At 41.6% G+C, this 15727-nt stretch overlaps 1 protein-coding gene across 2 annotated transcripts in view; it reads left to right on the top strand.

Moving 5' to 3' along the window:
- The window catches only part of pi4kaa (phosphatidylinositol 4-kinase, catalytic, alpha a), a 39805-nt gene extending 34520 nt beyond the window's left edge, over positions 1-5285 (top strand). For both annotated transcript variants that reach the window (XM_064942297.1, XM_064942298.1), the window contains exon 51: positions 3468-5285. In XM_064942297.1, coding sequence (XP_064798369.1) covers positions 3468-3519 — 52 coding nt within the window. In that variant the 3' untranslated portion in view covers positions 3520-5285. The remainder of the gene's footprint in view (positions 1-3467) is intronic.
- The last annotated feature ends 10442 nt before the right edge of the window (positions 5286-15727 follow it).

Raw genomic sequence — 15727 nt, forward strand, 5'->3', positions numbered from 1 at the left:
CAATGAAAACGATCCAACACCGGATTAAGCAATTCTGAGGCTATTCAACTCCGACACCGAAGGAGATGACTTCAGTGGTTTCAGTGCACAGGAGGAGGAAGATGGTGACCAAGTTCATTTGTTTCAATGTACCGGTATGCACCTGCGGCTTATAGACATGTGCGGCTTATTTATGTACAAAATACACATTTTTTAAATAATTCAGTGGGTGCGGTTTATATTCGGGTGCGCTTAATAGTCCAGCAATTACGGTACATGCTAACTGTCTATATACACATCCTATACATGCTGGCTAACAGTCTATATACACACACGCTATACATGCTGTCTATATATACATGCTAACGAACTGTCTGTATACAAATGCTATACATGCTTATTTATACATGCTAACTAACTGTATACAGATGCTATACAGTGCATTCGGAAAGTATTCAGACCCCTTGACTTTTTCCACATTGTGTTATGTTACAACCATTATAAAATGGATTAAATTGTTTTTTCCCCTCATCAATCTACACACAATACCTCAAAATGAAAAATCAAAAACAGTTTTTTTGCAATTTTTTCAAATATATCAAAAATAAACTATCACATTTACATAAGTATTCAGACCCTTTACTCAGTACTTTGTTGAAGCACCTTTGGCAGCGATTACACCTGTATTTGGGGAGTTTCTCCCATTCTTCTCTGCAGATCCTCTCAAGCTCTGTCAGGTTGGATGGGGAGTGTCACTGCACAGCTATTTTCAGGTCTCTCCAGAGATGTTCGATCGGGTTCAAGTCTGGGCTCTGACAGGCCCATTCAAGGATATTCAGAGACTTGTCCCGAAGCCGCTGTGTGCTTAGGGTTGTTGTCCTGTTGGAAGGTGAACCTTTGCCCCAGTCTGAGGTCCTGAGCACTCTGGAGCAGGTTTTCATCAAGGATTTCTCTGTACTTTGCCCCGTTCATCTTTCCCTCGATCCTGACTAGACTCCCAGTCCCTGCCGCTGAAAAACATGCCTACAGCATGATGCTGCCATTACCATGCTTCACCGTAGGGATGGTGCCAGGTTTCCTCCAGATGTGAAGCTTGGCATTCAGGCCAAATAGTTCAATATTGGTTTCATCAGACCAGAGTATCTTGTTTCTCATGGTCTGAGAGTCTCTAGGTGCCTTTTGTTTGGCAAACTCCAAGCGGGCTCTCATGGGCCTTTTACCGAGGAGTGGCTTCCATCTGGCCACTCTACCATAAAGACCTGATTGATGGAGTGCTGCAGAGATGGTTGTCCTTCTGGAAGGTTCTCCTATCTCCACAGAGGAACTCTGGAGCTCTGTCAGATTGACCATCGGGTTCTTGGTCACCTCCCTGACCAAGGCCCTTCTCCCCTGATTGCTCACTTTGGCTGGTCGGCCAGCTCTAGGAAGAGTCCTGGTGGTTCCAAACTTTTATAATTTCAGAATGATAAAGGCCACTGTGGGATCTTATATTGACAGGTGTGTGCCTTTCCAAATCATGTCCAATCAATTGAGTTGACCACAGGTGGAACACCAAGTTGTAGAAACATCTCAAGGATGACCAATCGAAACAGGATGCACCTGAACTCAATTTCGAGTCTCATAGCAAAGGGTCTGAATACTTATGTAAATAAGGTATTTCTGTTTTTTGTTTTTAATAAATTTTTATAAAAAAATATGTTTTTTGCTTTGTCATTATGGGGTATTCTGTGTAGATGAGGAACATGTTAATTTAATCGATTTTAGAATAAGGCTGTAACAACAAAATTTGGAAAAAGTCTAGGGGTCTGAAAGCTTTTCCCGAATGCACTGTACATGTTGACTGTCTGTATACACATGCTTATACAGTTGAAGTGGGAAGTTTACATTCACTGAGGTTGGAGTCATTAAAACTTGTTTTTCAGCCACTCCACAAATTTCTTGATAACAAACTATAGTTTTGGCAAGTCTGTTAGGACATCTACTTTGTGCATGACACAAGTAATTTTTCCAACAATTGTTTACAGACAGATTATTTCACTTATAATTCACTGTATCACAATTCCAGTGTGTCAGAAGTTTACATACACTAAGTTGACTGTGCCTTTTAAACAGCTTGCAAGATTCCAGAAAAAGATGTCATGGCTTTAGAAGCTTCTGATGGGTCAATTGACATAATTTGAGTCAATTGGAGGTGTACCTGTGGATGTATTTCAGGACCTACCTTCAAACTCAGTGCCTCTTTGCTTGACATCACAAGTCTGGTTCATCCTTGGGAGCAATTTCCAAATGCCTGAAGGTACCACGTTCAGAAGTACAACAGTACACAAGTATAAACACCATGGGACCATATAGCCGTCATACCGCTCAGGAAGGAGACGCGTTCTGTCTCCTAGAGATGAACATACTTTGGTGCGAAAAGTGCAAATCAATCCCAGAAGCACAGCAAAGGACCTTGTGAACATGCTGGAGGAAACGGGTATCGATATCCACAGTAAAACGAGTCCTATATTGACATAACCTGTAAGGCCGTTCAGCAAGGATGAAGCCATTGCTCCAAAACCCCCACAAAAAGGCCAGACTACGGTTTGCAACTGCACATGGGGGCAAAGATCGTACTTTTTGGAGAAATATCCTCTGGTCTGATGAACCAAAAATAGAACTGTTTGGCCATAATGACCATCGTTATGTTTGGAGGAAAAAGGGGAGGCTTGCAAGCTGAAGAACACCATCCCAACCGTGAAGCATGGGGGTGGCAGCATCATGTTGTGGGGGTGCTTTGCTGCAGGAGGGACTGGTGCACTTCACAAAATAGATGGCATCATGCGGAAAAAAAATATGTGGATATATTGGAGCAACATCTCAAGACATCAGTCAGGAAGTTAAAGCTTGGTTGCAAATGGGTCTTCCAAATGGACAATGACCCCAAGCATACTTCCAAAGTTGTGGCAAAATGGCTTAAGGACAACGAAGTCAAGGTATTGGAGTGGCCATCACAAAGCCCTGACCTCAATCCTATAGAGAATTTGTGGGCAGAACTGAAAAAGCGTGTGCGAGCAAGGAGGCCTATAAACCTGACTCTGTTACACCAGCTCTGTCAGGAGAAATGGGCTAAAATTCACCCAACTTATTGTAGGAAGCTTGTGGATGGCTACCTGAAACATTTGACCCAAGTTAAACATTTTAAAGGCAATGCTACCAAATACTAATTGAGTGTATGTAAACTACTGACCCACTGGGAATGTGATGAAAGAAGTAAAATATTAAATAAATCATTCTCTCTACTATTATTCTGACATTACCCATTCTTAAAATAAAGTGGTGATCCTAACTGACCTAAGACAGGGAATTTGTACTAGGATTAAATGTCAGGAATTGTGAAAAACTGAGTTTAAATATAATTGGCTAAGGTGTATGTAAACTTCTGACTTCAGCTGTACATGCAAACTGTCTATACACATGCTAACTGTCTGTGTTCTGTCTTTATTCAGGAGCAAGACCTACGATATGCTGCAGTATTACCAGAACCAGATCCCATACTAAAGACCTGCTGCAGTATTATCACATACTTGGACCTGTCTGATATGAGTCCTTATTCCCTATATATGCAGTAACCTCTGCTTTTTGTCCTGTTTGTAAGGTCAGAGGTTGTCCTGTACAAAGTCATTCTCTTCAGCTAGCTAGCATCAAGCATCTTGTGCACTTTATAGATCATTGTATTTCACCCACCTGATTGGACCCTGATCAAGAGTTGTTACACCAGACTGGAGAATTCACACTAACCTATCAATCAACTAACCAACCAACCAGTCGATTCCTGCGAAAGGCAATCACACAACCGGTTACTGAACTCCAATACAATCAGCAAATCTCACGGTCATAATACATATCACATATCAATCATATACTAATGCTGTGTGTGCGGGTGTCTTTAGTAGTCAAAAGCGATAAGAGTAGATCTTCTCTCGGGGGACATTTCTAATGGTGGCGCTAGTGACTATATCTGTCTTGAATCAATAACATTGTGTCGTGTGTGTGTGTGTGTGTGGACTTGTTTAACTATTCTTGTGGGGACCAGTTTTCCCCACAAGCATAGTAGTCCCCACAAGAATAGTAATCAAACAAATATTTGACAAACTGGGGACATTTTATAGTCCCCACAAGGTCTAATGCTATTTCTAGGGGGGGGTTAGGAGCTAGGGTTAAGGTTAGGTTTTTGGGTTAAGAGTAGGGGTTAGGGAAAATAGGATTTTGAATGGGACTGAATTGTGTCCCCACAAGGTTAGCTGTACCACACTCTCTGTGTGTGTGTGTGTGTGTGTGTGTGCGCGCGTGTATCAGCTCCAAGGTGGTTGGGTCCAGTCTAGGATAAACCAATGTTGTTTGTTTACCTACTAACCTACTAACTCTGCATGTCTTAAGACCAGACCTTTACTAGTATTAACATCTTACATGGATTTAGTTAGCTGTCTTAAACGTGTGTGATTTCTATTTGGAGACATTCCTCTTTCTGTACAAAAAGATTTTCACCTTCGACCCTCTACTTGAATCTCCAGGATTTGGGTTTAGTATTATGATGATGGTAGTGATGATAATGATAACTATGAAGACCCAAAAAGCCATTTCTCTAATCCTTGGCACAAACAGAAGTGTAATTACATAACTACTCTCCTCTGACGTTATGCAAGATGTTACCGTCTTAATGTGTGTCAACATATGAGATTGCTGTCATTATCCCTTCAAAAGCCCTGCTGTTGTGCTGTACTAAATGTTCTGTCTTTATGAAGATGTTTTACTTGATAGTCTGTATAGATAATGAATCTTACATCTGTTTATCATTTTAGATTAGAATGGTATGTATTATATTTGTTCTGAATGGATATGTTATAATTAACTTAAGGGTATGTTACTTGGATGTATAAGATGAAATAACCTATGTATGTATTACAGATTTGTAATATGAAGGAAATTACAGAGGGCTGTATGTTTGTAATAACTAACAAGACATGCATTTCAGACCAATAAGAGCTGTTACATTATTAACCCCTAGTTGTAAAAGCCTGAGTCCATTGCTGTAGTCTTTTAATTGGACTATTGTCGTTTGATTTAATGTCTGTTTTCTACTGTCCTCTGTCAGCCACTGTCTGCACCTTTTTTGTGGTTTCAGGTCTAAGTTCTACCATATCAATCTCTCTCTGTGTGCACGTTTCTAGGATCTTAGTAGAGAGCACATTACACCCCCCCCCACACACCCAATGTATAATTGTGATCAAGTGCTGAAACATAAACCCCAGTTGCAGCTACAAACACTTGATGTCTGTGTCATTTGATCTGCGGTTTTGAAACGTTATCATTAAGACCTGAGTGTGGGATTATCCTTGCCAGAACAGGTGCTACTCTACTGCACTTAATCATTTTGCACTTGTCCAAAACCGCTGTCCAAAAGAGAAACAACGATGAGTATTTTCAGGTAGTGACTCCTGTTTCCAAGCATTTGCTCCCATCCCCTGCCAACTGGCCTATGTAAACATTTTTTAATTGATGACTTCAAACATCATTTCGTGGTGAGCTGGGCTGAAGGGGGGAAAGCCCAGTAGTATTAAAATAGGTCCTCAGATGCTCCAGCGCTTATCTTTTAGACTATTGGTTACCAAGGCCTACCGTGCCTTCCTGCCCCATGCGGCTCTAAATCAGGCCTTTCTGCCCCACGTGCTGATCTGTGTGGGGGTAAGGTGGGTGAATTAGATTAAACGGCATGTAGTCTCGAAGAATCAGTTGCTTGATCTCAGATCCACCAGATTACTGCCTGCCACAAGCATCTTAGGTGCCCAGTAATAAACTAAAACTAAGAGCATTGTATTTGGTACAAATCATTCCCTAAATTCTAGACCTCAGCTGAATCTGGTAATGAATGGTGTGGCTGTTGAACAAGTTGAGGAGACTAAATTACTTGGTGTTACCTTCGATTGTAAACTGTCATGGTCAAGACATATAGATGGGGAGAGGTCTGTCTAATAAAGAGATGCTCTGCTTTTTTGACATCACACTCCACAAATCAAGTCCTGCAGGCTGTAGTTCTATCTGATCTTGATTATTGTCCAGTCATAAGGTCAAGTGCTGCAAAGAAAGACCTAGTTAAGCTGCAGCTGGCCCAGAACAGTTTCTCTTGGCTAAGAGTTGAGGAAAGACTGACTGCGTCACTTCTTGGAAATTCCAAATTGTTTGCATAGTCAACTTACACCAGACATGCCACCAGGGGTCTTTTCATAGTCCCCAGGTCCAGAACAAATTCAAGGAAACGTACAGTATTATACAAAGCAGTGAGTGCATGGAACTCCCATCTTTATATAGCACAAGTGAACAGAAAGCCTAGATTAAAAAACAAAGCAAGTCTCTCCCCCATGCGACCTACTTGTGTGTATGTACTGACATGTATGTGTAACTGATCGATGCACACACACACACACTACACCATCTTTTTATTATAAAGTATTTTGTCAGTAATGTATTTTTCGTTGGACCCCAGTAAGACTAGCTGACGCCATTGGTGTCGGCTAATGGGGATCCTAATAAATCAATTCTTCGACCTGAGAGAGGGCAAGGCTAAGGACCAATTAACCCGTTCTTTATCTCCCGGGATAATAGGTTCTTGTTATGACAGACCTCAACTCAGGACCGGCGTTATGGGCAGGCCTTATAGGGGCCATGGCCCGCCCTGCCATTTCCTCATTCAAATAAAATATTGAAATACAGATACTTTATTTGGAGGAGACTCGTGCCGACCAAAAGACACATCAATCTCAGATAAAGCATCTGAACGAGCGAAACAACGCCCATCTGTCTCAGTGTGTGTACATGGGCTACAAAGAGTAAAACAGAGGGGCGCTGTTTCGCTTGCTCGGATGCTTTCTTTGGGAGATAGTTTAAACCACTTGCTATACAGAGATGTGGTGCTGCTGTCCTGCGGAGGAATGGTGCAGAATATCACGGAGCTGGTAAAAATATAGATGGGAAATGTAATGAATGATTTAATTGCAACTAAAATTCCATGAAAACGATAGAATGCTAAAGTCACTAAATATGTAAGCTATAGCAACCTATACATAGGTAAATAGTGGTTTCTTCTCTTTCTCTCTCTGGCGGTGGTGGGAATAATTAATAACTAAAGGCGTGTTCTGAGTACCGTCTGTTGGACGCTTGACCACTTCAAGCAGGACAAATCCGATGAAACAAGAAACGCGAAAGACAGACAATTCTACCAAGAGTTTCTAAAACGGCTGTTCTCCAAACAGTTCGTTATGGACTTGGGGTTGGGACTCGTGACCCGCCCTTCTGTCCGAGTGCTTACAGATACCGTACCACCTCGATTACGTATGCAAACAAACTGATCCACCGCGTGAACCTTATCGTCACACCAATGAAATCTAGGATCCAAATTCACCGCCTGTCTGCCAAAAAACACGGACCGCCTATTGCGCAGTGGAATCCGGAACGATATGTCAAGGTGCTGTCCAGTGCCATAATTCAAAGGGCGCTCAAATCGCTTAAAATAACCCCCATCATTCTGTTTTCTACGCCTAATAGTTATACTACTCACTTATTATTATTACAAATAAGAGTATCACTTCTCACAATGGTGTTGGTTTAGTAAAGTTAGATCAAAGCTGAATCAATGTCTTGCAAGATCAAATAATGATTAGTTAGTATTTTACATAAAATAACTGAATATAATAGCATATGCTGTAGCATGGTAGTCCTAAAATATGTTACACCAAAACCACATCCTCGGTAATTTCTTATCTGAAGCTCAATAGCAACAAAAAAAAGACAAAACTCAACAGCGCTCGACACTAGTCAGGATATATGCTTTCACATATCCTGCCTATGTGGTTTTGGTGCCAGAGAGAGAAAGGGAAGAAACCACTATTTACCTATGTATAGGCGGCTATAGCTTACATATTTAGTTACTTTATCATTCTATCGTTTTCATGGCATTTTAGTTGCAATTCAATCGTTCATTACATTTCCCATCATTATTTAATAGATAGTTTAAGCCACTTGCTATTCAGAGATGTGGTGCTGCTGTCCTGCGGAGGAACGGTGCAGAATATCACGGAGCTGGTAAAAATATTGAAGAAAAGCTAATGGTTTGTTAACACCGCTTGCTTTAATTCGGCCACGAAACAGTAATTCAAGCAGATCTAAATGCATATTCCCATTAAACTGATTGAGATCAAATTTCTGGCATGCAGTTTGGACATTGTACCTCTAAAACGTGAGGAATTGTCATTTACGATTGACTGGGACGATGGCCTATTTTGGTGTTTGGGGGTATTAAAAATATAACATTGTTTTGAGACAAATGTGTGAGCATAGGCAGACATGGCAATAGGAGGAAATATGTTATGCATAGGCCTATTCTAGAATGATATTCGATAGTCTGTCAGTACAAACGTTGAGAAATTACATCATTTTTCTATACTTTTTTACATTGTGCTCTCTGACCTAAAATAAAATAACACTACACCACTGGAATCTGGGAAAGTTTGGTGGGTGCACAGTGCACAGTTCGGATGTTGGTATTATTTTGTTTGGAGGAACATGGGAAGGTAACATAAGAATTTTTGTTTGACAATCCGATGAGAACATGACTGGCTGTGTTCATTGTTACAGTTAAATTACGTCTTTACTCAAAACTTTTTTTTAATGGTGCACTTGCACAATTCCGTGAATAAAACTTTAAAAGCACTGAATTTGTGTCCCTTATCTTACCGACAGACAAAGCGCTATGAATGGATCAGTGGCTCACAAATCAGGGCCTTGATGAGCTCAGAAACTGGAACAAGGTGCGATGTGTAATGAAAAGCGTTTTGGGGGGGGGGAAGAAATGTTCTTTGGGACCATCTGATGACGCCCTAAAACGTCTTTAGGAGTCCATGGTCCGGGGACCATGACATGACCCTGTTTTCAACATCCTAGGAGACATGGAATGTTCTTGCAATGTTCCCATGAAAGGTGTCTAGAACATGAATATCTTATATTCTGAGGACATGGCAACCATGATTACAGCCCCCCCTCATCTCTCTGATTCAGAGAGGTTGGTTTAAATGCAGGAGACACATTTTGGTTGAATGCATTCAGTTGTGCAACTGACTAGGTATCCCCTTTCCCTTTCCATAAAACTGGACACTCAAACACCAGGGGAACATTACGGGTAACATTACAAAAACGTTCTCTCTCCCTAGAATTGTTAGCTGGGATGGGTGGTCTAGAGGCTTGGTATGAACAGCCAACAAAGTAGACATACACACACATGTCCTGTAAATTAGGTGTGCTAGTTCTAGAATAAATCCATTACGTGGAATGGCTGGGGGTACTCAAGTAGAGTTTAAGTCTCCCAGTCTTCCGGATAGGGATTAAATTAAACCTCTCAGTGTGAGATCAGTGGGTTGGGTCCAGGGCACTGAAGGCAGGGCCTCCTGTTCTACCTCTAAACCTATACTCTCTCTACCAGTCAGCTTATCAGAGAAGATTACTTCCCGCTGGGCACAGCACGTAATTTCAACGTGGATAGTTGGATAACGTTTGGTTGAGACGTTGGTCAATAAGATTACCACCTATATTGGTTAAATTTACAATTTGTTATCACGATGCTTTCAAATATCTAAAACAGGGGTTCCCAAACTTTTTCGGACCGCGAACCCATTTTGATATAAAAAGAAATGTGCGATCACATCATGTAAAAAAAAAAAAAAAGAAGTGATGTACTCAACAGCCAATGTTGACTTTTTAAAATTGGTGCTCTGAGAGTCTATTACAAATCAGTCTGACAGTACTTTGACCCGTATTTTAAGCTGAAGGAAGTATATGACTTAAACTGACTGAAATATATTGGGAAGTTCAGAAGATCATCAGGCAATAATTTTGTTTGTTTACCCAGTCTAATGTACAATCAATTGGTGAGAGACTCAAATATCACATTCATTTGTACATATCCACTGGATACATGAATTGCAGCAAAGTTGGTTCCTGTTTCAGTCACGTCTTTGGAAGCCTCTGCCCAAATCCCCAACAACCCAGATGTTCTGGTTTTCGGGGGAAATGGAAAGAGAGCCTGTGACGCGACTTCCGCTTTTGGACGTTAACAAAGGCGTCATCTTTTTTTATTCAAGTCAAGTCTAGTATGTAGAGGATCTAGTTTCAGGTGGTTATTTTACTCTGGCAACATTAGGTTAAGTCTCTGCTCACGTTCAGGTGGGTCAAACAAAAACACACAACTGACAGGCGATGGCTGCAGGGTGAAGTTGGTGACGAGCAACTGACAGAGCTTCCCACAGTGCAGGCGATGGCTGCAGGGTGAAGTTGGCGACGAGCAACTGACAGAGCCTCCCACAGTGTAGGCGATGGCTGCAGGGGGAAGTTGGTGACGAGCAACTGACAGAGCCTCCCACAGTGCAGGCGATGGCTGCAGGGTGAAGTTGGTGACGAGCAACTGACAGAGCCTCCCACAGTGCAGGCGATGGCTGCAGGGTGAAGTTGGTGACGAGCAACTGACAGAGCCTCCCACAGTGCAGGCGATGGCTGCAGGGTGAAGTTGGTGACGAGCAACTGACAGAGCCTCCCACAGTGCAGGCGATGGCTGCAGGGTGAAGTGATAACTGATATATATATATATTCACACTATGAGGTTGGCCCTTTAACTTTTATTTTTGGTTGGGTTGGAGAAATGAATCTCCAAGTTAAAAGGCTATTTATTGTATTTCGAAAGTGATATTGAATTGTATTTGGTTGTCAACACAAACCAAATGTTAACATTTGAAGGAGATTTATCTTCAGCTTCGATAGTTCCATCTGTGCCATTGACTTAGTCTGGCTTTATTTCTAGTTTGTCTACAAATTAATAATGGATATGTCTCAACCTCAACCAAAAATCTAAGTATCAGAGTTTTGATGTCCTCACTATTATTCTACAATGTAGAACATTTTAAAAATAAAGAAAAACCCTGGAATGAGTAGGTGTGTCAAACGTTTGACTGATACTGTATGTGTTATAGCTTTACACCCCTGCTATATTGTGGATAAAGAGTTACCTGTCTAACAGAACACAGAGGGTGTTCTTTAATGGTAGCCTCTCCAACAAAATCCAGGTAGAATCAGGAATTCCCTAGGGCAGCTGTCTAGGCCCCTTACATTTTTCAATCCTTACTAACAATATTCCACTGGCTTTGAGTAAAGCCAGTGTATCTATGTATGCGGATGACTCAACACTATACACGTCAGTTACCACAGCGACTGAAATGACAGCAACACTTAACAAAGAGCTGCAGTTAGTTTCAGAATGGATGGCAAGGAATAAATTAGTCCTAAATATTTAAAAAACTAAAAGCATGGTATTTGGGACAAATCTTTCACTAAACTCAACTAAATCTTGTAATAAATAATGTGGAAATTGAGCAAGTCGAGGAAACTAAACTGCTTGGAGTAGCCCTGGATTGTAAACTGTCATGGTCAAAACATATTGATACAACAGTTATGAGGATGGGGAAAGGTCTTTCTATAATTAAGCGCTGCCCTGCATTCTTAACAGCACAATCAACATGGCAGGTCCTACAGGCCCTAGTTTTGTCGCACCTGGTTTACTGTTCAGTCGTTTAGTCAGGTGCCACAAAGAGGGACTTAGGAAAATCGCAATTGGCTCAGAACAGGGCAGCACGACTTGCCCTTGGATGTATACGGAGAGCTAACATTAATAATATGCATGTCAATCTCTCCTGGCTGAAAGTGGAGGAGTGATTGACTTCATCACTACTTGTACTTGTGAGAGGTTGACAGGTTCAACATTGACATGTTGAATGCACCGAGCTGTCTGTTTGAACCACTGGCACACAGCTCGGACACCACACATACCCCACAAGACATGCCACTAGAGGTCTCTTCACAGTCCCCAAGTCCAGAATAAACTATGGGAGGTGCACAATTGTCTTGTCTTGTTTTAGTCAACTGAAATGAAAACTCATTTTCGTTTAGTTATGTATTTTTTGGGTCTATTTACTCACTTATTGTTCAGTCAATTGCCACTGAAAAATGCAGAATATTTTAGCCACAATTTTTGTTAACGAAATTAACAGTGGCCCGATTTCGTCTTTGCTTTGGTCACTAAGAGCCCTGTTGGTTTGACAGTAAAGCTTGTTTCTGAGCTACTTAAAGTAAGGCGTTAAAGATATTATGTAAAAGTAATGACCGCTCACTCTATAGTCGTGGGCACAAAGACATGAGTGTGTTGTGTTGGGGAGGGGGGTCTCTGAACATCACAGCTGGCCCTGGGGACTTAAAGGACCTCTGCCACACACACTCCAGTCCCCCCCCCCCTCAGTACCCAGGCCCACCACTGAAGGACAAAGGGGGTTGGTCGAGTCGGGCATCTGGGGTTAGGGTGGATGGAAGCCTCAGAAGGCAACAAAAGGATGGAGACAGAAACAGAAGGATGGAGAGAGCAGTGGGACGAAAACTCATAGCATCTGCTGCTTTCTTGCTCTGTATGCTAATGGTTTGTGGATGATATGTAGACAAAGTCATGCCCATTGTCAACTAGATGTGATTGTTTGATTGCCTACAGACTCAGCTAGGATCACATCCCATCTCTAGAACACACATAAAAAAATGAACAATGAGCTCTGTTATTTAATCGGCCTTAATCGTGGTGACCTGATGAGATGACTGGCAGAGAGAGATTAGACTTTGTCGACAGGAGTAGACAATCAAAACACGCATTGGGATCTGACTGTGATTAGATTTTCTTGACCAACTTCAGAGTTAGTCAAAGACACATCTTGTAAAGACATCCTTGAAGTGTAAACGAGTCCAGACAACGATGCATATGAATTTGGCCAACGTCATGTTTGTCCCGCCCTCTCAAAAAAATGACACTGGCCAGTTGAATTAGAAACCAAGTGCCTACTTGCACTGTGATCAGTTGCCAAAGCCCAATACCGTGTCCAGCTCTTAATAAAATTGGCATGTATAGAAATAAATATATTTATGAAGAAATATCATCCCGAATGAGAGAAAATGGGTTCTCCGGTTCCCACGTCCGATGCCAGCTCAAAATCGAATATTTGGAAACATTGCAGGCTATAGAAAGGCCAAGGACTGCAATAGCAGAATTTAGACTGAACTACAAATGTACTGGAGATGTATGGGATGGACTGTAGTGTATGGCAAATTATAATGTGCTGCAACCTGGTGTCAGAGCATGTCGTATTATTTTATACGTAAAATCAGAAACAACATTTAGTATGATATGTTACGTTTCATATAGTATGTATTAGTTTGTGGATGTCCATCGCCCATTTAGTAGTTAATGTTACGAATTACAATTCATATTATATGTTACATATTTGAAAAACGTACTATATGTTACAAATGAGCAAAATGTACAATATGTTACCAATTTGCTAAACTTATGTTATGATTTCTTGCTAGGTAGCTAACGTTAGCTAGCAGGCTAATGTTAGGTAAGCTGGGGGTTAGGGTAAGGGTTAGCTAACATGCTAAGTAGTTGCAAAGTAGATAAAAAGTTGTAGTAGTAGTTGAAAAGTTGCTAATTAGCTCAAATGCTAAAGTTGTCTTTGATAAGATTTGAACTCGCGTTATATGTCCACCCCTCCAACCACCCTATTTTCATTTTTTGTCTTAAGTAACCATCTGTCTTATGTAACCATACCAAACTTAACATATCACACTAAAAGAGTGTCTGGATTTACATTTACTATGTTACGTTACTCTATGAGACCAATCTGTAAAACTAGACTACTTGCAGATGTACCATTAACCATTTGTTTAGGCTACACCTTGTTCAGTCATGATATATATAGCCTATGGAGCTAATGAGGTAACAACCTGGGGAAAAACAAAGAAAAATAAATCAATGATAAAACATTTAAAAATACAACCTGGGGCGGGTTCAGCAGGACACGTTTTGGAACGTTCAGATAGAAATATGCTAGGTAGAACAAACATGCCTCTCTGACATGTTGAATAAGAAACATCTGCTCTATTCATGGTATTTCCATCTGCAATGTTCAGAACATTTAGCAACTGAACGTGGCACTGGTAACATTGCCAGTAGTCTATATAGCACAGAAAGAAAGGAAAAGGGATAGCGAACAATTTATTGACTAAATTCCTCTTGCCACTACACTATATCCGACTATGTAAATCCTTTTATTTTAAGTTAATGGGGACCCAGTGACTCAGGCTTGAGCACTTTGACCAGGACTCGAGCACTGGGACTCGACTTGTGACTCGATCATTGGTGACTCTGGCTTGGACTCGAGCACAGTGGACTTGGGACTCGATTTGGACTCAAGGTTTAGTAACGAGACGACATCACTGGACGAAACATTAGCCCCTGTTCTGCTTTTGGACACAAATGTGGCTGTGGAACAGTGATAACAATGGCAAGGACGAGACCTAGTGATGGAGGTGCAACCCATACTACTTACCAATACTTTGCGGCACCATCTAATGATTGTGCTACTCTCGCTCTTTCTGCACTTTTGTGTGTCTGTTTTGTGTGTATTGTGCAATATCTATGTATGCTGATAAGGAATTTACATGGCCAGATTACTCTTATATATTCTATTCTGCTGTTGGGAAGAAATGAGGAGGTTATGCAGAAAAATGTGTTGGTAGGACAAGGCTATGTATGTTTGAAAGTCAGTGATTTATGTTAATGAAGCACTACAAATGTGATGTGACTAAAATGTGACTAAAATGAAAGGGCATTTAGTGAACTAAAATGGCCCACTGTTTTTGTCATTTTGACAATAACTAAACTAAATCATAATTCAAATAACAAAAATGTGACTTCATTATATTTGAGTCAAAATTCCTAAGAATAGACTAAATCAACAACAACAAAAAATGAGTTCCAAAATTAACACTGGCTCGGGCAGGCCTTAACTGCTCATTTCTGGAATCAGCAACACCAGTCCACCTTCAACCTGCCCCTCCAAAATGCAAATCCCTTCACGTCCACCCTCAGATTGAAACGCATCTAATTATGTATCCCTGCCTGCTGCCATATTTGGGCGCGGTGGCCATGAAAGGAGGACATAGGGAGGGAGGAGGGAGGGGGTTGAATAAAAATGCAGTCTATTGTGTTGGACCTTGACCCCTTTAAGGGTCAACTGGCATGTGACACCAGGAGGGGAGGGGCTTTACATGGGCCTCACATTATCAACCGCTCCACTCCCCCAGGGGCTAGGGTGTGTGTTTAAGTGTGTTGGGGGAGTAAGTGGGGTGTACAGGTTACCACATACACAGACAAACACAGGCAGGCTATGACCAAAAGGACTGCTGTGCTTCCCACTGAAAATGTCTAATGAAGCTTTGGAGTGTACAACTATCTTCAGACCAATTCTCCAATTCCAATCCTCACCGTTGTGATAACTGAACTAGGAGGGGGGGGGCAGAGAGAGAGACAGAAGGAGTCAGTCTGTTGAAGGAACGCCTATTTGACTTGGGCACAATAGACCGTCCTACAGATGGTAGACGTTGCCCCATGCCCCTCCCCACACACGACTCTTCAACCATGCCCAACTGGAACAGCCCCCCCCCCTCCCGGGTCTGAACCCATCCCCTCCCCCTCTCTTTCCTCACCCCCATAATATCCACCAGTGACCAGTGACCAGTGAACCCCCCCCGACACACCACACAAAAAAACTAAAGAATCATTCAGTTCTTTCTA

Source organism: Oncorhynchus masou, chromosome 28 (assembly GCF_036934945.1).
Source record: "Oncorhynchus masou masou isolate Uvic2021 chromosome 28, UVic_Omas_1.1, whole genome shotgun sequence".
NCBI classification, from domain to species: Eukaryota; Metazoa; Chordata; class Actinopteri; order Salmoniformes; family Salmonidae; genus Oncorhynchus; species Oncorhynchus masou.